The 25,917-nt window shown below is 34.1% G+C and overlaps 1 protein-coding gene across 1 annotated transcript; it reads left to right on the forward strand.

Annotated features, from left to right (window-relative positions):
* The first annotated feature begins 19,183 nt into the window (after positions 1 to 19,183).
* LOC131629839 (uncharacterized) lies at positions 19,184 to 24,389 on the forward strand. The gene is made up of 10 exons (XM_058900639.1): positions 19,184 to 19,330; positions 19,445 to 19,685; positions 19,775 to 19,861; positions 19,949 to 20,393; positions 20,484 to 21,457; positions 21,541 to 22,761; positions 22,849 to 23,067; positions 23,173 to 23,591; positions 23,739 to 24,030; positions 24,124 to 24,389. The coding sequence occupies exons 1-10, from the start codon at positions 19,184 to 19,186 to the stop codon at positions 24,387 to 24,389; spliced, it is 4,311 nt and encodes a 1,436-aa protein (XP_058756622.1).
* Positions 24,390 to 25,917: the final 1,528 nt, after the last annotated feature.

Genomic DNA, 25,917 nt, shown 5'->3' on the forward strand with positions numbered 1-25,917 from the left:
ATGTCGCAAAATCATGCTGATATTTGAAGTTTAAAAGCTCTTTACAATGAATTGTGTGCTCCTCAAAGGTATCCAAACACCCCTTACAGAAAACTTGACAAATCTCATCAATACTCTTCCTGGCCGTTATTATAAACAAATATTCTTGTTCTTTCCGGTTGAACAGGTGGGCAGTAACGGTTGATTTGATCTTCGGTAATGGTTGAGAGAAAAAATGGATTGTACCTGCAAGACACTCCGATGCCAAAGTGAAGGAACAAAGAGGTACAACAAAAGTATTAGATTTTGGGTGAGATAAAAAGGGATTGTACCTGCAAAACATTGTTATGAGTCTCACATCGAATAATATATATGGCATGAACACGTGCTTATAAGTGGGGGCAATTTTCATCCTATCAACTGGTTTTATAAGGATGAGTTAGACCCAACCACATTTCTTAAATGTTATATTAAAAAATGTGATTATTATTTTATTACCTTCTAATTTTACTATCTTAATTTTTTTGGTTTAACCTTCCTTCTCTACTAGAACCCCATGTCAATTACTAATAATGTATGAGACCAGCACACCATAACAGTACCTTTGCTCTGAACTTTGAACTAAGCCTTAATTTGTCCAATGAAACCCATTGCCACTCACAGTCAAGAGTCACAGTCACAGGGATCAAGTGATGACCACATTCAGTGTAATTTTTCAAAACAATCCAAACTTGTACGTACGAATTAGAAAAGCACATGAAATGAATAGATGTACCCCAAAGTTGAAAGCTTCAATCCCCACTTCACATGCTTTTATTATATATATGATAAATGAAAATATAAAACCAACAATTGAAAATAACTTTACCCCCTCAACTACTATAGTAGGTCACATGATATGAATAGACGTTCCTTCTTATTTGCATCCTAAGAAATCTATCCTTAATTGAAACTCATATTCTTTGATTGTGAATGCATGGTTGTTTGTGGACTTTTATAAACTTTTACAAGAGATAAAAAGTGTATAAAGAAAAGCTATATTTGACAGAATTATTTGAGAATATATATTCAATACAAGTACTAGCTTGACATTATTGTAAAAAAATGTCTGCAATTTCATATCCATATCCATCGTGCAGTGTACGTTGTTATCAACAATAAATAATAAATAAAAGTATGGTATGTACATTAATTAATTATAATTTTATTTCTTATTAAATAACTAGTATATAAGATGTGAGGAATAAAAAATGAAGAGGGAAGACATCAAATAAAATATTTTATGATACTTTAAATGCAATAATTGAAATTAAAAAAATTAAAAATTAAAATACATTTATTAATTTGTAAATTTTTTAAATTATGGGGGATCAATTTGATTTTTTATTTTAAATATGAAGATCAAATAGAAAAATTTAAAAGATTAATAATCAATTTAACATCTATAAAGAATACAGTAAAAAAAAAGATTTTAAAGTTTTTGATTGTGTCATTTAAATTTACTCACATTTAATTGAACAAAATATTCTTTAAATTTTCATCATTTTAACGAATTACAGTTTTTTTTAATCAAAACAATAAAATTAAGATAAATTATTTTAAATTTTCTCAAAATATTATTTCTGTTCATTAAAACTCTTTATCAAAACGTGTTTGAAATTTTTGTAACAAAGTTGATTTCATTAAAATAATTTTTAAAAGTAGATTAATAAGACACCCGAGCATTTTTACGAGTAAATTTATTTGATAGAATATAAATATATTTAGATGCACATGTAATTTTGAAATGAATTATTTAATTGTAAAATGAATAATGATGACATAAACTCAATCGTCTTAAATAACTATATAAAAAAGAACTTTGTCTTTCATATAAAGGTGATTTTTTTTATTAAAATAAATAGACATTGTGCTGATAGTGGCTTATGACATAGAGCATTTTGTTATCTTATTTATATATTAATTCATCGTTTATATTATTCATCAACCATCTGAGAGTTTACGAATAAAACAACAATGTTGTTTAATATTTATGGGTACTAGACAATTGACTTTTATAATTAACTTCAATATTGTGTTTGTTGTTATCTCTTTAATGAAAGTGTAAATTAAGAGATAAAATGGAAAGAGTGAATGTTAGATATATGATGATGATGATGGAGTTGTAGAAAATGAAAAGAGGTAAAAAAAATTATAAAGACATGTTACATATTCAATCCATATTTGATCAAACAAACAGTATATTTGGTGAAGATCAAATAAACAGTGTTGAAAATAACATATTATTATAGACGAGGAAGAAAAAGGTACAAAGAAGAGGAAGGTAGATGAAGACATTTTATTAGAAGAAGAAGAAAATGTTTGGAAATAAAAATGGAGACATATTTTAAGAAGAGATTTGAAAATAGAAATGGAGAACATTTTCGGAAAAAATGAGAAAAATAAAGGGAGAAAATTGGAGAGAAATCAAAGGAGAAAAAAAAAGGGAAGGAAATGAGAGAGCGAGAGTGAAAGAGTAAATATGAGGAGAAACCATATTTTATAAAAAGGAGGACATATATAACAAACTCATTGGAATAGAGTGAATAATTTGAATATATTTAATTATTATCCATTTATATCCTTTTTGTAGCGTAATTAATTTGAAGGAGAAGGACAATAATGATAATTTGGTATAGTGAAATTTGAAGTGAGTGAAGAAATAGATTTTTTTTTTTAATTTGAAGATAAAAGGGATGAAAACAATATAGAAAGATATAAATCACCACAACATTTTAACTATACGACAACTCAAAAATACCGTTGCAAAATAAATAAAAAAAAAAAAGGGAAGGAAATGAGAGAAAAAAAGGGAAGGAAATGAGAGAGCGAGAGTGAAAGAGTAAATATGAGGAGAAACCATATTTTATAAAAAGGAGGACATATATAACAAACTCATTGGAATAGAGTGAATAATTTGAATATATTTAATTATTATCCATTTATATCCTTTTTGTAGCGTAATTAATTTGAAGGAGAAGGACAATAATGATAATTTGGTATAGTGAAATTTGAAGTGAGTGAAGAAATAGATTTTTTTTTTTAATTTGAAGATAAAAGGGATGAAAACAATATAGAAAGATATAAATCACCACAACATTTTAACTATACGACAACTCAAAAATACCGTTGCAAAATAAATAAAAAACCTTTGCCTTAACTTATAGGAACAATTTGCAGGCCGTGCCAAATTGAGGCGTTGCCCTAGCCTTTAGAAACGATTTTTTACCCAATGGCAACACCTTGTTCAGAGTCGTTGTTGTAGTTTTCTTTAGTGAACTGTCTCAATAACAACTATTAGACTCCGTTTTCAATTCAAAACAGTTGCCATTGTCGTTTTTTAAAGAATGGTAATTTTATGGAATATAGCAACAGAATTTAGCCGTAGTAGATTTTAAACCGTTATAATAGATGCATATTTTAATTTCTTCTACGAAAGCTACGTAAACACTTTCCATATTACAACATTTTATAACCGTCGCAAGAAATGGTTTTTTTAAATTAAATTAAAAATAATTTTATTTTATAAACTCAATACTATCATCATTTACAATCAAGTCTTTAAATTTTATCTAGCATAGTATAGTAGTATTAAATAAAAAGCAAAGAACATAACAAAATACAAAATAAAACAAAACATAGTAACATTATCATGATTTCTACCTTTATCTAGGAAAATTTCTTTAGCCACCTCCCTATGGGGGTCACCCCCAGCGAAAAACCCAAAATACCCCTGCTTCGGAATTGAACTTCCGAAGCGTTGATTTTTTAAAAAAAATTTCCACAATTCAGAAGTGCATCTCCGAAAACACCTCATGGGGGGGGGGGGGTGTTCGGAGATGAACTTCCGAAAACACCTCATGGGGGGTGTGTTCGGAGATGAACTTCCGAAATAAGCCTTTGTTCAGATTTTGAGGGGTTTCGGAAATGCACTTCCGAATTATGCAGAAACTGGTTTTTTTTTTATGTTTTTGGAAACAGTCTCGTATTTTTAATTAAAAGAAACCGGAAAATAAAATAAACGACATATAAAGGTGAAAATACTAATATGATAAAAAAAAAGAAATATATACAAGCTCAACCAAATCCAAATAATAATAATAATGTGCTGAAGATACAATCCGAAAACAAAAAATAAATAAACCCGACCACTACTGGGTGTGCCTAACCTCTCTCCCTGGGACCTCCTCTGCCGCCTGTATGTCGCCGCACGGCCCGCATCAGTGACGATCATCTCCATCAAGGCGACTGCCTCAGGACCGCCCTACTGAACGACACCTCGATCCAACGCGTCCCGCCCAAGCATCTCTATCCGCTGGCAGATCGGCATGAGATCAATGGCGTGGTCATCCTCGGCCTGCTGGTTCTCCAGGATCTCCTCGTGTGCTGGCCTAGGAGCACCGGTAACGTCGGGTCTCAGCAGAGGATGTGACACCCGGAAGAACCAAGTGACATATCCCTCCTCACTGTGCCAGTCCTGTGTGACCCGAGTGAGACGATACTCCTCCGGTACCACATGATGCTGCCAGGCCTCCCATATGGCAGTGAGCTGCACTCGGGTCACTGTGTCGGGAGCAGCCTCAAACGGTGACCTGGGTATCCGCTGCACGAATCCGAACTGACGCATGCACCGCTCAGGGAGATACCGGACCATGATGCCGGTCCCGCATGCCAGTCAGCCTGAATATAAAGCGATATCGTCAAAGGGGACAATCTGAGCGTAGTCGCTGAACGGCCTCCAGGTGACGTCGTCGTGCATCGTGCGGTCCAAGTACAAACGGTATGGTCCCACCGCATCGTTCCCCCTCTAGAGAACGTATCTGGCGGCCCTGGGCATGGCGTCCACGTACGCAGGATCGATGTGAAAGTCGTGGATGCGGGAGAAGTAGGAGATGATCCAGCTCTGAAACAGAAACATGATAATGTATTAAAATTAAAAATAAATACGAAACATAAATAAATACGAAACAATTAAAATGAAATGTACCGTAAGCAGTGTGCAGGATCCGACCAACTGCCTCGTCCTCCAGTTGGAGGCCTCATTCAGCTTCTGGTAGAGATATTCCAGAGTAGCTGCCCCCCAGTTCCACTGGTGAACGGTATCCAGGTCCATGAAGTAGCGGAGGTAGGTCACGTCGACGTACCTTGCACTCTTGTCCACAAAGCATGCAGCGTCTACCACATGCATGTACCAGCACCGGAGAGCGCAGCCGCGGTGGTACTGTGTGAATAGCTCGTCACCCGCCTGCTCGGCATCGGCCGCCGCGTCCAAGTGGTGCTCAAAATAGCAGCTCAGTGTGGTGAACCGGACATGAGGCCCATTTGTCGTGATGCACTCGAAGTCAGCAACTTCGGGCTCCATGCCCAAATAGAGCGCCATCCACTGGCTGGCCTCGACCCTCTGGATCCGGGAGTGTGTCAACAGCGGCCCCCAGATGGGCAGGTGGAGAAGACACTGCACGTCATGCAAGGTGATCGTCATCTCCCCCACCGGCAAGTGGAAAGAAGACGTCTCCTTGTGCCAGCGCTCCACAAATGCCCCCTGCATGCCGGTGCTGATGGTGGTGTACCCCGTCATGCATAGCCCGCTAAGCCCTGAACCTCGCACATGGTCGTTAAACCACTCAGCTGCTGGTTTAAACAGACTGAAAATCTTGCGGGCGTGGTTCACCATTTTCAACGGCTCTCTCTCCTGTTACAAAAAAACAAATAAGCGACATATATTAAATAAGCGACATATATTAAATAAGCGACAAATAAACGGTTAAATTATAAAAAATGGTGACAAATAAACGGTTAAATTATAAAAAATACCTCTCCCTCTCAGATCCGCCGAGCGACGTGATCGTGGTAGTGAATCAGCACGGAAGTGTCAAAGGGCCCTCCCGGATAGTTGTCCCCCTCCTCATCCGCCTCCCCGGCTGGAGGGTCAACATCCGGTACCCCCTCCGGCTCGTGGTATGGCACTGGCACCTCCTCCTCCTGCTCCTCCTCATCCTCCTCTCGCTGGCGGGAAGAAGATACCCGAGCCAGCCAACTCATAGATCCAGATGAAGAGGTACCCTCTCCCACGTCCTCGGGAACTCGCACACGTCGTCCCCGCCCCCGCCCCCGTCCCTGTGTCGACGCCAGCTGCGCCGCTGCCCGCTCGCGTCTAGCCGACGCAGTCTGGGTCTCCCTACCCTGTCTGATGCGTGCTGGTTGGTTGCCTGACATGTTCCTGTAAACAATTGAAATCGATTAATATGCGAGACAAAAGAAAAAACTAAAAAATTTGAACTTCTGATACAATTCGGAAGTTCATTTCCGAAAACTGGGATGGAGGTGTTTTCGGAAATGAACTTCCGAAACACCCCTGCGATGAAGTTTTCTGCAACTTCCATGGCAGACCCCAAAACCAGACATAAAACCAATTCAAAATGCTTCTAAACAACCTAAATACTACTAACAACCTAACCATATATCATTTATGCAATTGAAACCCTAAATAACATGCATTTGAATAATGAATCTAACAAATTCAAAACTTACAAATTGAGTGATTTGAGGGCTTTTCAATGTTGTATAGCAATGTGTTTGGAGCTTTGATGCAGCCTTGGAAGTGTGTTTGCACAAAAATTTCGCCTTTGGTTGTGTTTGATTTGAGTTAGGGTAAATGAATGGGGGAGGGGGAGTGTTTTGATAAATCTGCAGAACTCGCAGTATTTCGGAAATGAACTTCCGAAATACTGTTTTTCAGAAATGAACTTTCGAAATAAGACAATTTTTTCAAAAAAAAAGGCGCTTTCAGAGATGCATCTCCGAAAACACCTTTTTCTTGCATTTCGGAAATGCATTTCCGAAGTTAGGGGTAGTTTGGGTTTTTCACCAGAGGTGACCAAGAAGACATGGGGGTTGATAAAGAAATTTTCTTATCTAGCTGCGCATGATTTCTTCATTTTTTTTCATATGAAAACACAAAGAGAGAACACTTCAATGTAAGCCTAATGAAAGATTACTAAGATAGACATTCTGCGCATGATTTCTTCATTTTTTTCATATGAAAACACAAAGAGAGAACACTTCAATGTAAGCATAATGAAAGATTACTAAGATAGACATTCTACAAATTAGCAAACAATTTGATTCCTTAGACCATGACATGTATTGCAAGATCTCTCTAGCTGACCGCATGGAAACTGTCTAATTCAACTATCTATTCTGAAAGGGTATACAGATACTGCAATGTTCGCACATGTTTCTAGTCTTGTTCCATGAGTGCAGAAACTGTTCCAGCAAGTAAAATATGTGATCCTATCATTAAGTCATAAAGTTAACATGATTGAGTTAGTTTTTCACATATTAATTTATATCAAAGACTAATTTCCTATCCACATGAATGATTGTCCTTATGATGGCCACAATAAGGCCCTAAAATTAACCCCAAAAAACTCGTATGAGCATGATGTGATACAATGATATCTTGTATGTTGCAACCTAGATGGAATACGTTTCATTCCAAATTACATTAAAGGGGGATGAAAATAAAAATAAATTATAATATCTTCCATCATAGAGAAAAAAAAAGTCAAAGGTTAGCAAAGAAAGACTAGTACACTGATTTTCACTATAATAATAACCACAAAATGGTTTAACATACAGAAACAAAAAAATAAGTTGGGTCATTCAGCAACCTCAAAACTGGTGAACATGAAAGTAACAACCATGTAACACTTTCAATAAATATAGAGAAACTGCAAAGAGGCTGAGATTAGCTTTAAGGCACTCAATAAGCCTTTTCTTCACCACGAACAAAAATAACTCAGCCCATATATAGACTGACTATGTTGGATTTTCGTCGTGATGAAGGATCTCAAAGTTGTCATTTAAAACCAACCTTAAGGTTCTCCCATTGACTTTTATTGCTGGGATGAGTTTGTTGTTTCATAGTGTTTCATTTTCTCGCACACCGAGGTTGACAATACTAACGACCCGGTGCATTTTCTTCTTTATTTTCTCATAAGCGGTGATGGTCGCGAGGGAGTGAGTGGATTCTTCAATACGACTTCATGTATGAGGCAAGGTACATGAAGATCAAGAGAAATAACATGTGGTTTGCATGCATAATTGTGATATTTCATCTTCAAATGGACTGAAGAGGTCACAACATCTAATGCCATAACATCTAGATGCTTTCACAAGGGATCGTGGAGAAATGTGCATTCACGGTTCTTTCCTCTTTCAATTCCCTTAAAGAGACTAAAAAATTGATAGTTCCACATGGAAGTATGGAGGAATCATTGAACGCAAAAAAATTCACACCTTCATACGATTTCAAATCTTGATTGTGTAACTCTAACTTCACAAAGATTCCAATATAAATCAGATCGCAAGAGCTCCCATCATCAATGAGGATTCCTGATATCGAATTGTTCGTTATGGTAGCGGTTATGGCCTGTGGAAATGTTGGAATAATAGTCCAATCCAGTTTCTCACTGCCTAGAAACCCTAAAATAAGTTTGTCATCTTCTTGCCTCTTGTTCGCCACCAATGAGTTGAGGGGGCTTCATGGTGGAGGTTCTTTCTCAATTGACGATGTGCCATCGTTTGAATAAATATAGATGAAATGGAAAGATCTTGAGGCTGGGAATCCTATGGTGTCTTTGGAAACTGAATATCTTTTTATTATCTTATTCAAGCAAGCTCGTTGTAGAAGTTCATGATTTTTGAACTAGAGATATCTTAACGTGGAATTCATAGGCATCAAAAGTCGATTCTCACAAACGGCGCCACTGTTAGGTTAAGGAACTAGATATGTATGGTGAAGTGATTGAATGAATTCTTGGTGTGGTCTATCAAACTTTCAGTTTGATAGAGAGGGGGTGGACTTGCAAGGTTAGCATTTCAACTTGCAAATCAGCAAGTGATCAACAAAAGAGTAGAATAAATTATGTTTAGAACATACGTCATGTCTTATGTGAGATTCCTTCTACGTGAGGGGAGGTTAGAGATCTCCATGCTAAATGACATAGAACGTGGGGACCTTAAGATGATATCTAACTATGAATAATTGTTTGTGGTGTGCATCGAGTACGAGTCTTAAGTAAGTGAGTGCAATGTACCTTTAACACCATGACTTTGAACTGATGATCGAGCCTCCCGTTATTAGGTTCCTAAGTATTTGTATTTTTTTATTATTAAATTTATTGCAAACTCGTTTCATAAGAGTAAAGTATAAATTTAAATGATATTATTAAAACATAATTATTGAGTTTTACTAATAGTTTAGACTATTAAGCTACGATATTATTCAAAACCAATAATAAAACGGAGTCATTAAGTTTTCTCACTCTAAATTTCTGAAAAGAATCATAATCATTTTATTTAAAAATATACTTTCAACCAATATATTTTATTCAAAAACATATTAACCGATGACAATAATATATATCAAAATATTGAACGTGTCATTTAAAATGATATTGTAGTACAACTCACCAAACTGTTGAATAAGACCAAGTGGTAATTATAAAGCCAAACTATTCATGCAACTATGAAAGAAATAGCAAAATAGTTCAGATTCAAATGTTTCCATTAAATGCAACTTTGAACCATATATATCATTATAAAGCTTTATATGAAGCTTGTATTGTACTCAATTGGTTGATGATATGGGTTAGCCGTGATAGCTTTTACTACTTGACTACACTATTGTTATCCACTCCTATCTATGAACAAATTAATGCAAGAAATAGAATTAAAACATTTTGTATGGACCACTTCATTTCAATGTAAGGTACACGTACACAATCATAAAAAACATTAATAGGAATATTACTCCATATGTGTAGGCATGGCAACGGGGCGGGTCGGGGACGGTTTTTACCTCCCCCAAACCCAAACCCAAATCCCCAATCAATCCCCGTTACCCGCCCCAAACCCAAACGGGGATGGGGAATTAAAACCCAAACCCGTCATTAACAGGTTCGGGTATCCCCGCCCCCGCCACCATGTATTTCGTAAAATCAATTTTTTTAATAAAAATATTTACTTTTTCAAAAATCAAATTACATTATAAATAACAAAATAAAACAATCTCAAAAAATTTCATACATATATTTCAAATATTTAAAATAATAAACACAAATCAAATTATTAAAACATTAGCCACATATTTAATAATATAAATTATAAAATATAAATAATAATGTATATATTGAAATAAACGGGGCGGGTTCGGGGACGGGTTCGGGGTGGGTACTAATGTCCCCATTACCCGACCCATCCCCATGTTTTCTAATCGGGGAAAACCCAAACCCGAACCCAAACCCAGTCAAAGCGGGTTTTCCCCATCAACTTCGGGGCGGGTTCGGGTGGGTACCCATGGGTTTGGGTTTTATTGCCATGTCTACATATGTGTGAAAGTCTGATCAATTAACACATTAAAAAAGAACTTGATATATACCATTAAATGCAACTTTGAACCATATATATCATTATAAAGTTTTGTATGAAGCTTGCATTGTACACAATTGGTTGATGAAATGGGTTGGATGTGGTAGCTTTTACATGACTACACTATTGTTATTCACTCCTATCTATGAACAAATTAATGCAAGAAATAGAATTAAAACATTTTGTTTGGACCACTTCATTTCAATAGAAATAGAATTAAAACATTTTGTTTGGACCACTTCATTTCAATGTAAGGTACACGTACACAATCATTAAAAAACATTAAAAGGAATATTACTCCATATGTGTGAAAGTCTGATCAATTAACACATAAAAAAGAACTTGATATTTAGTGTCAATGAAAAATGTGAATATATATGTGGAAATTTCATATATGTGTTAGGTGGCCCAACTTTAAGCCCAAAAGTTTGTTTAATGGTAATGTGGTTGTAGCAGAATTTTTCATGAAAGATTAAAAGTTTGTTTTATGCATTTCTTTCTTTACAATTTAGATTAATATTAGCCCTAGCTGAGTCTATCAGTATGACAATACAGGGTGGCATAGAGATTGTAATTGTAAATAATTCAAAACAGAAAAAAAGAAAAGAAAAAAGAAATAAGCATAACTCAATGTTCATAATGCCATCGTAAAATAAAGATTTGCACTATTCAGCTTTTTTTTTTAATATGATGTGGAATTATCTAGGCATATTTTTAAATTTTTTTTTAAATTTCATCTAATTTTTTATTTTTAAAAAATATTTTTTTAATCATTAATATTACAAATAACAAAAACAATCAATCTACACTTGCAAGGATTCAAACACAAAGACCTTTGTCCAAAATAAATCTATAGCCCATTGGGCTGTTATGAATTCATTTAAGAAGTCCCCATCAATTCCTCTTAGAAATTTTCTTTGTACCCCTCTTAATCATTTTAGGAGCCTCTTATAAAATTTCAGTTTTATCTCTTAAATTCACATATACATATTCGAACGCATCACATTTTAATTTTTGAGAGGTACTTTTGAAAATGTATTTTCGAATTTATTTATTGATGGGTTTTGAAAATACATATCTAAAATAAACTTTTTTTTTTTTTTACTTATTATAGGTTTAAAATGGAAATGAAAACATAATAACATAGAGATATCATACAATTATTTATACTAATAAATAAAAAGTAAAATAATTAAATTAAAATTGATAAAATAATTCATTATAAAAACGTAATAACAAAATATATATACTTGAGAAGAGAAGAAAAGAGGGAAAAAAAAGTAGATTAAAAATAAAATATTTTTTTTATAATTAAAAATAATGCTTATCTATACCAATTTTTTAGATTTAAAAATAACAAATAATAATATAAAACAACAAGTCATTTTTTTACCTATTTATAGATCAAAATAAAAATAGACCTATCAGAAAGAAATAAAAAAAATAGTTAATAGTTGCACCAAAAAGAAAAAGAAATAAATAAGTAAAAGAAAAGATTAATTTCAATTTGTTAACGAAAAATCAAAGAAAATAAATAAAATAAAATAGATTCTACATCACCCGGGGTGTACATGGGTCAGTTTAGGTTGGGCTTGGCAAAATCCAATACCCAATTCATACATGACACTCTGGTTTGAGTGAGGTAAAATAGGGAATCTTTTTGTACATATTTTTTTAAGAACCTCTGGCCAAATTTCTTTTTTGTCACCAGAATTCGGAGATGCATCTCCGAACGCACCCAATATTTAGTGTTGCAATTTTTTGGAGATGCATTTCCGAAATATCCAATATTTATTGTTGAGATTTTTTACATTTTCAAACTAACTCAATATTTATTAAAAAATTAAAATCAAGGAGAATCAATTGTATGAATAGTATAATTAATTATATTAATAGTATAACTAATTGTATTAATTAAGATATATAATTAAATATATACCATTATAATCAAGATATAATAATAATTCATAAATAACGATGATCAACATATTAAATATTTATATGAACACATTATTCTCATATAAAATTAATATAAAATTAATTAAAAGAAAAAAAACTAACATAAACTAAAAAATATAATTCTAATAGGAGAATATTTTTAACAATTTTTTTTTATTAATTAACAACATTACTCTAATATATTTTTATTTATTAAAACACCAAATATATAATGTATAATATTGTAGTCATTTAAAAAATAATTACTTTTAAAGTTTAAAAAAATTGTGACAAATAAATTATTACAAAATTAAAATTTTATTTTATCTCTTTATTCTCTATTTATAACTTACTCCCTTTATTCCTTATTTATAAGAATGTATATATAAGTTATTCATTATTAATAATAACTCACTTCAATTATATTATAAATAAGTATTTTTTCAAAATAAAATTTAAATAAAATTAAAAAAAAATTGGGATATTGGTTAATTTGGATATGCTTATCCGAAAACCATAAAACTGAAATATTGAGATACTTTAGATATACATAGAGATAGAAATAGGTCAAGCCGACCGACAAGGGTTTATAACATAGCATATTTAAGGTCAGGCTGGACCTATTTAATAAAAAAGTTAAGCTTAGACTTTTTTAAAACCCTATTTAATTAAATAGATCAGGCTTAGACTACTAGGAAAGCCATTGAAACCTTATAGGTCGGCTTATATTTTCATATATATTTAAAATAGCCTAAATATGACGACCTATATATGCATCTATATTAGAAAAAAAACTAAATAAGTTTGTCTATATATGCATATATATATATATATATATATATATATATATATATATATATATATTAGAAAAAATGCTAAATATGTCGACCTATATTACCATATATAGGCCGACCTATAAGACTTCTTAAGTAATATGGATTAATTGAAAACCTTAATGAGAAACCAGTTTTTAAATAGGCTTTCAGGCCATATCATACTTTTAAAAAGGTCAGACCAGACTGAAAAAAACCCCTATAATAGGCCATAGGCCAGGGTCAGGCCTTGTAAGTTTATCGTAGGCATGACTCAGGCCTTCTAAAGCCTAGTCTAGCCTAGCCTATTTTCATCCCTAGATATATATCCGAAAACAACAAAAATTGGATGCTTTCGGATATGCACATGCGAAAGAGATTCTCGGTAAAATAACCACCCGCTACATCAATGGGCCGGTTTGGACAAACCCCCTAATTTTCAGGTTGGGTTGGGTAGTGGATTGTCCAAATAATTTTTATTTTGTTTTATTAATATTAAATGACTAAATGATGAGTACCATATTTTTTCATAAAAATTATACAACATTTTCTATCTTCTTAAAAAAAATTAGATAACCTATTTTTAATATTTCTTAACATTATAAAATAATAAATGATAACATCAACTAGTAAAATTTTTTATAAAATACTAGCAACAAATTAAACTTGTGCGCCATAAAATCGTATTAACATCAAAATAATCAAAGAGTGAAATATCCAAAATTAGTTAAGATCATAGTCACTATAATAGCAAGGGTTAAATATGTTTTTAGTCTCTATAAAATTACCTAAAATGGCTTTTAGTCCCTATAAAAAAATATTGACATTTAGTCCCTATAAAATTACTTTTGCATTCAGTTTTAGTCCCTGTAGAGGGACCAAAAGTGAGTGCAAAAGTAATTTTATAGGGACTAAAAGTCAATATCTTTTTTATAAGAAGTAAAAGCCAAAATTGAGATATTTATATGGACCAAAAACGTATTTAACCTAGGGGTGGCAAAACGGGCCGAGGCCCGCCGGGCCGCCCGCGCACCCGCCAAAAATTGGCGGGTTGGGTTGGGATTTTAGGCTCGCCGCTCGCCAAAGCTCGCCCTGCCAAAACCCGCCGCCCGCCATACCCGCCCCGCCAAAGCCCGCCGCTCGCCAAAACCCGCTCCTCCTTCAAAACGCACTATTTTTTTAGTTAATTCTAGTAATTGCAATTCTTGATGGTTTATTTTATACATTTATTTATAAATATATGTAATATTTTTTAGAGTAAATTTGTTAAAAAATTACTTTTATAAAAAATTTGTTTTAAAAAATAAGTGAAAAGTTTAATTAAAAGGTAAAAAAAGCATATTAATTTATTAAAAAAATATAAATAAAAATAGACGGGTAAGCCCGCCGCCCGCCAACCCGCCATCTTGGCGGGGCGGGCATGATTTTGATGCCCATTTTACTTGGCGGGCATGCCCGCCCCGCTCGTTTTTTAGCGGGCATAAGGCGGGGCGGGCGGTGGGCGGGGCGGGCGGCCCGTTTTGCCACCCCTAATTTAACCCTAATAGTAAATATTCAAGATAACAAAATTGGAACAACTAAGTTATTATTCATCAAAATCATTTAATTGCTGAAATAAATGTTTGATTAGTTAGTCAGTGAGCTTTTTGGGTTGGGAATGATTTTACCCGAAACCCAAAATTTTAATAGGTTTTTTAGTTTTTAAACCCCATATTCACCCAATTACTCGACCCAACCTACTTCTATGAATTTTTTTGGATGGGTTTGACTGAGTTTTGTGGGATGATCCAATCCATGTACACCCTACACAGCACCATAAGTACATTAGCAAATCTACCATTTAATATAAGATTGTATTGCTTATGGTGTTTTCGGAGATACATATTTAAAACACCTTAAAAATTTAATTTGAAGTGCGTTCAAAGATACATCTCCAAAGATTTTTTTTCATCCCCTAGTAAATATAAAAAAATACCTTATTCTTATCACTAACCATTAAGATTTCTACTTTTAATATAATAAATTAGAATACATATGAAATCCTATCATTATCCCTCTAATCACCAATTTGAGGGTGATAATCGGGGACACAACGGTAATTGCATCTACTTTAATAATTTAATTAAAAATATATATTCCTTAATCATTGCATATCTTTTCAATTGTCCAATTTCTTTTCCATAATTAATATTAACGTCATGCTTTTGTAGATAGTTGTGCAAATCTGCATGGAATACAGCAAAACCCTTTGCACGCTTTTTCTCTTTGGTTGCTCAAGAAAACTTTAGTTCTTCTATCATCCTTCTATATATATTATGGCTTTTGATTACAAGCTCCAAACCCTACATTTGGCTTATCTTCCTCTCCTGTTTCCGCCCATCAATATTAAGTTTATCTTTTTCACGTATATTCTGCGATACATCCTCCATGCCACACTGTTAGTTGTTTTTCTAAACGACTTTTATTTTAAGCTATCTATTTTTCGATTTCTGCAGAATATGAGTCGAAAATTTGACTGCATAAAAGACATCAGCGACAAGAAGGAAACATGGAGATTGGCTGTTCGAATTATTGATCTATGGAGCGTTGTTAACAGTAAGGGTGCTGAACATCTGGAGATGGTTATCATGGATGCTGCGGTATAAATATTTCATGTTCCTTTAATCTTGCATTTTTTCATTATTAGCAATATTTTTCTGGGATTAACCATGTTTTACATTTGTTGTTAGGGTGATCGAATTCAAGTTTTGATTCGGGATGATCATACAGATAAGTGGAAATCAAGAATTCAAGAGAATATGACTTGCATAATCAACAATGGTACTGTATTTGATAACGATTTTCAGTGGAAGCTGTGTGACCATTCGAAGAAATTCGTGTTCCTTGGTGGTACGACAATGAAACATATGGATGTCCAAAATATTCCTCCTCTGAAGTATTATTTCAAAGAGTTTTCCGAAATTAATGCAAGCAAATGTCATCTTAACAGACTTGAAGGTAGAAAAAAGCATTAAGCACGCTTTATTTTTTATAAGGATCCATTTACTTATAACATTTTTTATATTTGATCTCTTTTGCAGATATTATAGGTGTTGTACATGAGATAAACAATATGCAATCAAACACTCCAGGAAAGAAGACATTTGTGGCCCTCAGTCTAAAAGATTTGAGGTATATTTTTTCCCCTTAATCCTCTTTCAGTATTTAGTTATCGATAATTATGATTCAATGTAAAATTTTCTTAACCCAATTTTTGGTTTAACATCTCAGTGGTGACAATATTAACTGCACATTATGGGAGAGCTATGGTTCTAAGTTTTTGGATTATTATAATGACCCAACTAACACGGGTGCTATTGTCATCATACTAACCCATGCAATGATCAAGGATTCCCAGGGTTTGTTTTTTTTTTCTGTTGTTTGCCTTATCACCTTTTTTTCAACAATGTTGTAAACTTTGTTTTCCTTCAATCAGTATCCAATGCATGGAGTGGTTCAAAGCTGCTAATCAACGAAGACATCCCGGAGATTTCTGAGTTTTTGTCAAAGTATTAACATTAGGCAGTCTTTCAATTCAATTAGTTTTGTATGTTGATTCCAATATATAACATGGATTTATTATAATATTCCCAGGTTGCCTGCAAATGAGCAATCCCAAAAGCCTTCGCAATCTGCCAAATCTATGTCTCTTTGGTCTGGTGGATCTCAGTTTACAACACTTGAAAAATTTGTTCATAAGGCAAAGTGCATTCCTTTGAGTCAATTCTGCAAAATCAAACAAGTATAACTCAGAAATTCGTAAATGTATATTCAAGTTATTACCAATTATCTATATGTGTTTGTAATGTTTTTATTTTTATTTTTAGGACATGTTATGTTTGACTGTTGGAACTACCACGAAATTTTATGTATCCAAGCATGGTTGGTTTTACTATGGTTGCACAAAGTGCTCTGTGAAGGCTACTGATTTGAACAATCCATACAAGTTTATATGTGGCGAAAATGTTCACAAACCCATACCAAGGTTGTTTGTTATAATATTTTCTATTTATGACCTTTTAACCCTTTTTGTCTAAGATCACTCAATTTTATTATATGTATTTATGTAATAGGTACAAAGTTGATATATATGTTTATGACGGTGAATCAAAGTTCCGATTTGTATTTTGGGATGCCGACTGTGAGCAGATTATAGGACAGTCTGCTGATAGCATGCATAAATCAATGTTAGAGGTATATTAATAATTTAGTTTCTTTGTATAATAGTATAATATATGGTTTCTAACATACTTTTTCAACTTTAGAATGGTGAAGATGATCCCATGGTTTATCCTGACGAGCTTGACATGTTATTGGAAAAGAAAATGGCTTTGAGAGCTAAAGTACAACCAACCTTTGGGCAAGCATCTGTTTGGAAGCTTTCTTATGATGAAGAATTTGTCAGTCAAATTGAAAAGGATTATATTGCTGATGAGGTTTTTCAGTTTATAGTAATCCGCTTGAATATCTTAAATTAATTGGAATCCAACTGTATTAATAATATCCTATCGTATAACACAGGCTCATAGTCTTCCTCCCATGCAAAATGCTGTTGCTGATCATGTTGATACTTCCATGGTATGTTATTTGATAATTTGCAATGTTCTCATGCAAAACATGTATTTTATTCCATATTTACTAAATCTGTTTACTACATTTGAAGGAGTCCTTATCTGCATTTGGAGAAAATGATCCTGACAAGAGTTTGGCCAATACCCCTTCAAAGAGTGTTTCTCATGCTGTTGATGTTGAAGAATCGGATTGTCAGATTCTAGGACTCACACAATATTCAGGAACCAAACCACCCAAAAAAGTGAAGATTGAACCAAATGCTTGAAGACTTCATCAACTTTTTTATTTTATGCATCCTATATCTTATTTGCTGGAACTTAAAATCCTATGGTTTATGTTTTTTTGTTGTTAAGTTTATGGGATGTATTGTTTAATTTACTTAGTGGTACTGCTTTTTGTACCAACAAACCTTTCACTCTTGGACAACATATATTTTTTGTATTCAAGCATTTTATTTAATTTCAATTTCGAGATTGCCATGGAATTATTTAGTTCAATTTTAATCAATATCTTATTCTGAATTTATTGTTATGACAGTTTATTTGGGTTGTATTGTTTCAAAATTATATCTACTTTTGTTTATCACTTTTGGACAAGATGCATGTGAGATATTTTTACATTTATGTCCAATCCAATTGTACTTTTACTTAATCATATTAGTTTACATAATATGATTCTAATATATGCTGCAGGTGAGATATTGTTATTTAAATTTTACAACATGTAACAATGTAGCCATCTCACATTTAACCTACATATTTTATTTACAAAATCATAATAACAAAATTATACAAGTTTAATTTGAAACTTTTTTTTTTTCATATTTAGGGTTCTTTTTTAATATTGTATGAATTACTAAATCATGCTCCTATTAATATTTTCAAAAACAGATATTCTCATCAACCAATATAACTTTTGCTATTCCATTATTTTTGTTGCTAAACTTATAATAGTTTTTATTTATTTATGAAATATTTTCAATAATCTCCCTTTTTTACTCAAGCCACTTACTCACTCATTTCATTTATTACATGCTTTGGAAACTAGACAAGTTAAGTTTGTTTCACACTTTAAACAATCATCATTGCTTTTCAATCATGCTTTGGATGTTTAATGACACTTAACGTGTAATGCCAAGAATGATAATCATTACAATTTCAAAACAAAATTGTGTATGAAAGAGATTAATTAATGACTATGCTAAGCGTGCAGATGAAAGCAAAGGACCAAATAAAAGCATGATTGTTAATATCAACTCCTACTATAATTATTACATATCCACATAACTTAAACATACATATATTATGGCTTTATATTCGTCCCAAGTCTTTGTCCGAAATTCTGTCTAAACAAATCAAATTAGCAGAAATATGGATGATCTGAATCAAAAGGCTCTTGAAGATAAATGGTTTAGCAATGTGTTAAGCAAAAAAAGATCAGCAGAAGCAAGACTTCATCGTAAACGTCAGCTCCAATTCAAGAGAGCAAAGAAATTGAATGGACTGCAGAAGGAGAATGTGGGAAAGACTACCCCAATTAGTAGACATGATAATGCTCATACAAGAATTCCATTTTCTACCATCTCTCAGAACATTCCAAGTTCCAACAATTCGGTTTTAACAACTTTGTAGAAAACTCATGCTTCCTCAGTGATCAGTAGTCTTGCAAATTCGTTGAATAAAAAACGTCCAAGAGTCGTTACTTGCAGGAACATCAATAATATAGGGACGAATTTAAAGAAGAGATTTGATAACGTTGTTGGTGAATGTGGTTCTACATCTTCAAAAAACTCTCCATTACAGACTACTGAAATTAATGAACTTTTTGAAGATGACAACGAAGAGGATAATATGCATGATGATTCGTCAGAGAGTATGGTTTATTTATGGTAATGTACATTCTCAATGAATTTAAACATTAAACAAATTTCTAATTAACTTTGCATGTATCAATTTCCAAAGGTTGGAGTTCAGACGACAGCATGGTTATGGACGAAGATGAAGAAGATATGGACAATCAAATTGTAATGGTCAATGCACTACCATCAGGTTTTGTAACAATCATGTAATCATTGTGAGTTAAGTTATATTGTTAAACATCCTTTGATCTGTTAACTTAGCTATGCTTTCATTTAGGAGATTTTTACGACATTGGTGATCCAGTGTTTGAATGTCCAAAATGCGGTGCAAACATGTGGTATTTAGAAAGGAAGACCAAGTGCCGGCAAACATTAAATCCTAAGTTCACAATGTGTTGCGGGGATGGTAAAGTTCAAATTCCTCTATTGAGAGAACCTCCACCGGTGTTACAGAAACTGTTGTTTGACCAAACAAACCCTGAATCAAAACTATTTCAACAACAAATACGTCTTTTCAACATGATGTTTGCATTTACGTCTCCGGGTGCTAAAATGGACAACCGTTTTAACAATGGTAGAGGTCCTCCAAATTATCGAATTCAAGGACAATCATGTCATCGTATAGGTAGCATGTTACCATTGCCAGGACAAAATCCCCGATTTGCACAACTCTATATATATGATACTGAACATGAAATACAGCATAGAGTAAACGGATTCAAGTATGTTTATTAATAAATTCATATATAACAATATGCTCTGTTTTATGCGATATGGACCATATACCATTTTTTTGTTTTCATTCTTTGCAGGACAAAAGACGGAATAGATGTTGACATAGTGAAAAAACTCTCTTCTATGTTATATCAACACAATGTTCATGCTCAAAGTTTTAAGATGGCAAGGGATATACTTTCCGAAGGCAATGTTTCTGACCTAAAGCTCCGTCTCATTTCCGAGCGACGCACCGATGGAAGAATTTATAATCAACCAACTGTTTCCGAAGTTGCTGCTCTAATTGTTGGTGATGTTGATACTGCTGAGAAGAGGGACATAATAATGCACAAACAGACTGGACAACTTCAAAGAATAGATGAATATCATACATCATATTTGGGATTTCAATATCCATTGCTTTTCCCTTATGGCGAAGATGGTTACAGGCCTAACATTAGACATCGCAATCAAGATTCCAACAATAGACGTAACTCAGAATCAATGATTGGAGTAGCCGACAACGAGGATGTTCCGTGGGAGCAAGCAACTAAAAGAAATAGACTCACAATTAGAGAGTGGTTCGCATTTCGTATTCAAGCCAGGACGAATGAGGCCCAAACAGTTATCAGATCAAGAAGGTTATTTCAACAGTTTTTGGTTGATGGTTATACAATGATGGAATCTGAGAGACTTCGATGGTTAAGAAAAAATCAATCTAAACTTCGAGTTGGAAAGTATAACTATCTAACAGATGCCAGAACCAATGGACATACCGATGGTGCAAACACAGGGAAAAGGGTTGTCCTTCCATCTTCGTATGTTGGTAGTCGCAGATACATGGATCAACTTTACTTTGATGGAATGGCAATATGTAGTTATGTTGGATTTCCCGATCTATTCATAACGTTTACGTGTAATCCAAACTGGCCAGAATTGAAACGTGTACTTGCTTCTAATAATCTGACACCAGCAGATCGGCCGGACCTCATAACGAGAATATTTAAGATGAAATTCGATGAGTTACTGTCAGATTTGACTAAAAAAAGTATTATGGGCAAAGTTCTTGCGTGTAAGTATTGATTCATTTCAAAACTTGGCATATATTATTTTGATTCTTAAACATCATTATTCATACATTTTTTTCTGTTGTAGATATGTACACCATTGAGTTTCAAAAAAGAGGCCTGCCCCACGCTCATATTTTGATATTTCTACATCCATCCAGCAAATATCCAACACCTGCTGATATTGACCGTATCATATCTGCCGAAATTTCGAACAAGGACACCGACGGAGACTTATATAACTTGGTAAAAAGTCACATGATTCACGGACCATGCGGAAACACAAACCGGTCTTCGCAATGCATGAAGGAAGGTAAATGTTCCAAATACTTTCCTAAAGACTTTCGGGCTGATACAGTCGTCGATCAAGATGGTTATCCGGTTTACAGAAGAAGGGACAACGGTCACACTGTCATTAGGAATGGTATAGAGGTTGACAATAGATTTGTTGTTCCTTACAATTCAAAATTGTTGTTGAATTTTAGAACTCATATTAATATGGAATGGTGCAATCAAAGCACATCCATAAAATATTTGTTTAAATACATCAACAAAGGCTATGATCGAATAACCGCTGCAATTGTCATGAATGAAAATGGATGTCCTATCGAGAGTCAAGATGTTGATGAAATCAAGCAGTATATTGACTGTAGGTATGTTTCTCCAAGTGAAGCATCTTGGAGAATTTATGGTTTCCCCATTCATGGAAGGAAACCAGCTGTGGAAAGATTACACTTCCATTGCGAAGGTCAACATTCAGTCTACTATACTGACATCAGCAATGTTTCTAATGTTCTTGAGAAACCAAGTGTAACTGAATCGATGTTTACGGCATGGTTTGAAGCTAATCAGAAATACACCGAAGCTCAACAGTTAACTTATAGCAATTTTGTTTCAAAGTTTGTATATGTCAAAAAGAAAAGAGAGTGGAAACCCAGGCAGAAGGGTTACACAATTGGCAGGTTAATTTGGGTTCCTCCAACTACAGGAGAATTGTACTTTCTCAGAATGATGCTAACACATGTGAAGGGCCCTCGAAATTATTCAGAACTGAAAATAGTTAATAACGTCAAGTACGATACATTCCGTGATGCATGTTTTGCAATGGGTTTTATCGAGGATGATCGCGAATTTATAGCTGCTATTTCAGAGGCATTTCAGTGGGGTTCTGGCCATTATTTAAGATTGCTTTTTGTCCACATGTTATTGTCAAGTAGCATTAACAGACCAAGGCATGTATGGAGCAAAACACGACATCTTCTATCCGATGGAATTCTTTACTCTCAGCAGACTATTGCCAACAACAGAGGTAACATGTCATTGAAGCAAAAAGTAGATATCAACTTCCTTAACTTCATTTTTTAAATAATTCTATTGCACACTTCTGTTAAAATAGGTTTGAGGTTATCAGAACAAGAAATCTACAATCTGACATTGATTGAGATAGAAAAGCTACTACAACGAAATCGTAAAAGCCTAAGCGACTTTCCTGGGATGCCAAAACCACAAGGATATGTTCCCGAAGAATTTGGCAACAAGCTTATTTACGAAGAGCGGAACTACAATCCCGTTGAACAAATTCAAGAATTTAACATGCTGTATCAGAATCTCACAGGTTTCTTCACTGTCCATTTGTATTTTGTTATAAATGTAAAACCAAATTATATAGTATAGCATAGTATCTTAATTTAATTAAGAATAATCTTCTAATTACCAACAGATGAACAAAGGGATGTATTCAAGCAAATCATGATGGTCGTGAGTAACCAGAATGGAGGCGTGTTCTTTCTTTATGGTTACGGCGGTACTGGCAAAACCTATATGTGGAGAACATTAGCTTCTTATATAAGATCAAAGAAACAAATATGTTTGACAGTTGCTTCTTCTGGAATTGCCTCACTATTACTTCCAGGTGGCCGAACGGCGCATTCTAAATTCAAAATTCCGATTCCCACGCTTGAATCTTCCACATGCGACATAAACAAAGGGAGCGATAGAGGTGATCTACTAAAACTATCAAAGTTGATAATCTGGGACGAGGCTCCAATGTGTCATAAATTTTGTTTTGAGGCATTGGATAAAACTCTGAAGGATATCATGGGTGGATCCAAAGCATCAAATAAAATATTTGGAGGTAAGGTAATAGTCTTCGGTGGTGATTTCAGGCAAATTCTCCCAGTTATTCCAAGAGGCAGCCGCTCAGATATAGTTCATGCTACAATAAATTCATCATACATATGGGATCACTGCAAGGTTTTGAAACTTACAAAGAACATGTGACTACAGCAGTCGGCAACATCCACCAGTTCTGCAGAGTTAAGACATTTCTCAGATTGGATTTTAACTGTTGGAGATGGGAAGATATCAGAACCAAATGATGGTTACGCCGAGATCGACGTTCCTAAAGATCTGTTGATTTCTGATTTTGATGATCCCCTTGAGGCAATATTTGAAAACACTTACCCAAATTTTGATGTTAATTTCAATAATGTGGATTTTCTACAGTCAAGGGCAATATTAGCTGGAACCATAGAGACTGTTGATCAAATCAATCAGTATATTTTAGAATTTGTTCCCGGTAATCAACATTTCTTTCTAAGATTTCGTTGTGTATTTTATTTTTTCATGCCCAATATTATGTACGACAACTAATAATATTATGAACCTGCAGGTCAAGAGAAAGAGTATTTAAGCTCGGATTCAGTTGATACCACAGACGGTGACGGCAATGAATCTTTTGATGTTTTAACTCCTGAATTTTTGAATGCCTTGCAAGCTTCCGGTGTCCCCAATCATAAAATCAAATTGAAAATCGGTACTCCAATAATGCTTCTCAGGAATATTGATCAAGCAGAAGGTCTTTGCAATGGAACACGTCTCATTGTTACCAAATTGGCCGATCATGTTATCGAAGCAAAAATTATTTCTGGAAATTAAACAAAAAAGATAGTTGAGTTTTGATAGAGTTAAGAAGCATTGCAGGAAAAGTCAACGCATAATGTCATCCAACAACAAGATTTAAATTATCCCATACATAAAGGAAAAAAAGTTTATGAACTGAAAATACTTAAACAACATAATAGAAAGCAAGTTTCTTCCACAACTTTTCCAAGACCCATCGTTTCTTCTTCATCGTAACATAAATGAATGTACCATGTCGCGCCAATTGACATGTCAGTTTGTCACCTCTCTTAAACCCTTTGGCCTTCACATATGCGTACCATCCTTGAGTCATGTATTTCTCAGATGGACTTGGAACCCCGTTACGATATGCCGTCTTCATAGTACACTTGAACTGTTGATACAAATCACAATCTCTAATGGTTACCTCCTTCTGATTACTTGCTAAGCAGTCTATTGCTATCTGCTTAGGGAAATGCTGCAACAACACAGAAATTCATTGATCAAACACTTGACATCAGCAAAGTATTAAAATACTAGGAAAAATTTCGAGCATGCTTACCTGGACATTATCCTTCTTTACTTTTGAATTCTTTATAGCAATATCCCAGCAATAAGTTGGCTTTCCCCCCCACATTCTTATCCTAACATTTGAAACATTTTTGCCCTTTTTTGCAAGTTTCATGGTTCTTTTCTGATTCCCATCTGCAACAGCTCTTTTGTTGGTAGTCCTGCACTCAGCCTTCCTATTTGTTCTCTTATCAAGGACAGTTGCTTTGTTCCCAACTGTTTTCTCAACAACAGTGGTGGAGTTCTCAGTGGTTTTGCTACTGGGTTCACTATCCTTCCTAGAGACAAGGGGGACATCATATTCTTTAACCTTAACATTCCTTATAGGAACAGCTGTGTTGATGACATTTGAAATAACTTCAGGGGCATTCTTGGAAGTTTCTGCAAATGTAACAGATTTCTTCGATTTTGTCCTACCTTTTTCTAACAGACCTGCCACAAGATTGTTTTTCAGAACCATCTGCAACCTCATTCACGAGTTTCTCTATTTCATTCATTGCTGTCTCCTCACTAGAAGAACAGTTGTAAGTTCGTTAGGACGTTATGAATGCGAAATAAACAATAATAACCCTAAGATTTACTTAAAACAGCGAAACATTGAAAGATTAACAACTTGAAAATATATATAAGATGACAATCTGGACCGAAAATGAAACTCTTATGAAATAGTGAGTAACACTAACAGGCAAATAAAGATAAATCAAACTTTCACAATATTCCGAAAGGTGGATTTCAGAAATAGTAAGGGTTCAACTCCATTCACATCATTTTCTAAAACTCACACAAAACCATTTTACCATGCAACATAAATCAAAAAACCCTAAAACTTAAATAGATCGGGCATGGAAAAAATCCCAACAAGTGAAATACAGCAGGAATTCATGTTTCTGACCAGATGACCTCTTCTTCGTCGTCTGATATCCACCCATGCGTTGGCTTTCGTCCACCCCTCAATGTCTTCATTTCTTACTATCTTCAGAAGAAATGTCTGTTT

The sequence above is a fragment of the Vicia villosa genome, unplaced genomic scaffold, assembly GCF_029867415.1.
Source record: "Vicia villosa cultivar HV-30 ecotype Madison, WI unplaced genomic scaffold, Vvil1.0 ctg.000621F_1_1, whole genome shotgun sequence".
Taxonomy (NCBI): Eukaryota; Viridiplantae; Streptophyta; class Magnoliopsida; order Fabales; family Fabaceae; genus Vicia; species Vicia villosa.

Bases quoted from the DNA above. Each gene is read 5' to 3' on its own strand.
- LOC131629839 (XM_058900639.1), top strand. From the start codon at position 19,184: ATGGATGATCTGAATCAAAAGGCTCTTGAAGATAAATGGTTTAGCAAT. The intron at 20,394-20,483 runs GTATGTTTATTA...CATTCTTTGCAG, and splicing joins CATAGAGTAAACGGATTCAA to GACAAAAGACGGAATAGATG. The intron at 23,592-23,738 runs GTAATAGTCTTC...ATGTGACTACAG, and splicing joins ATAAAATATTTGGAGGTAAG to CAGTCGGCAACATCCACCAG.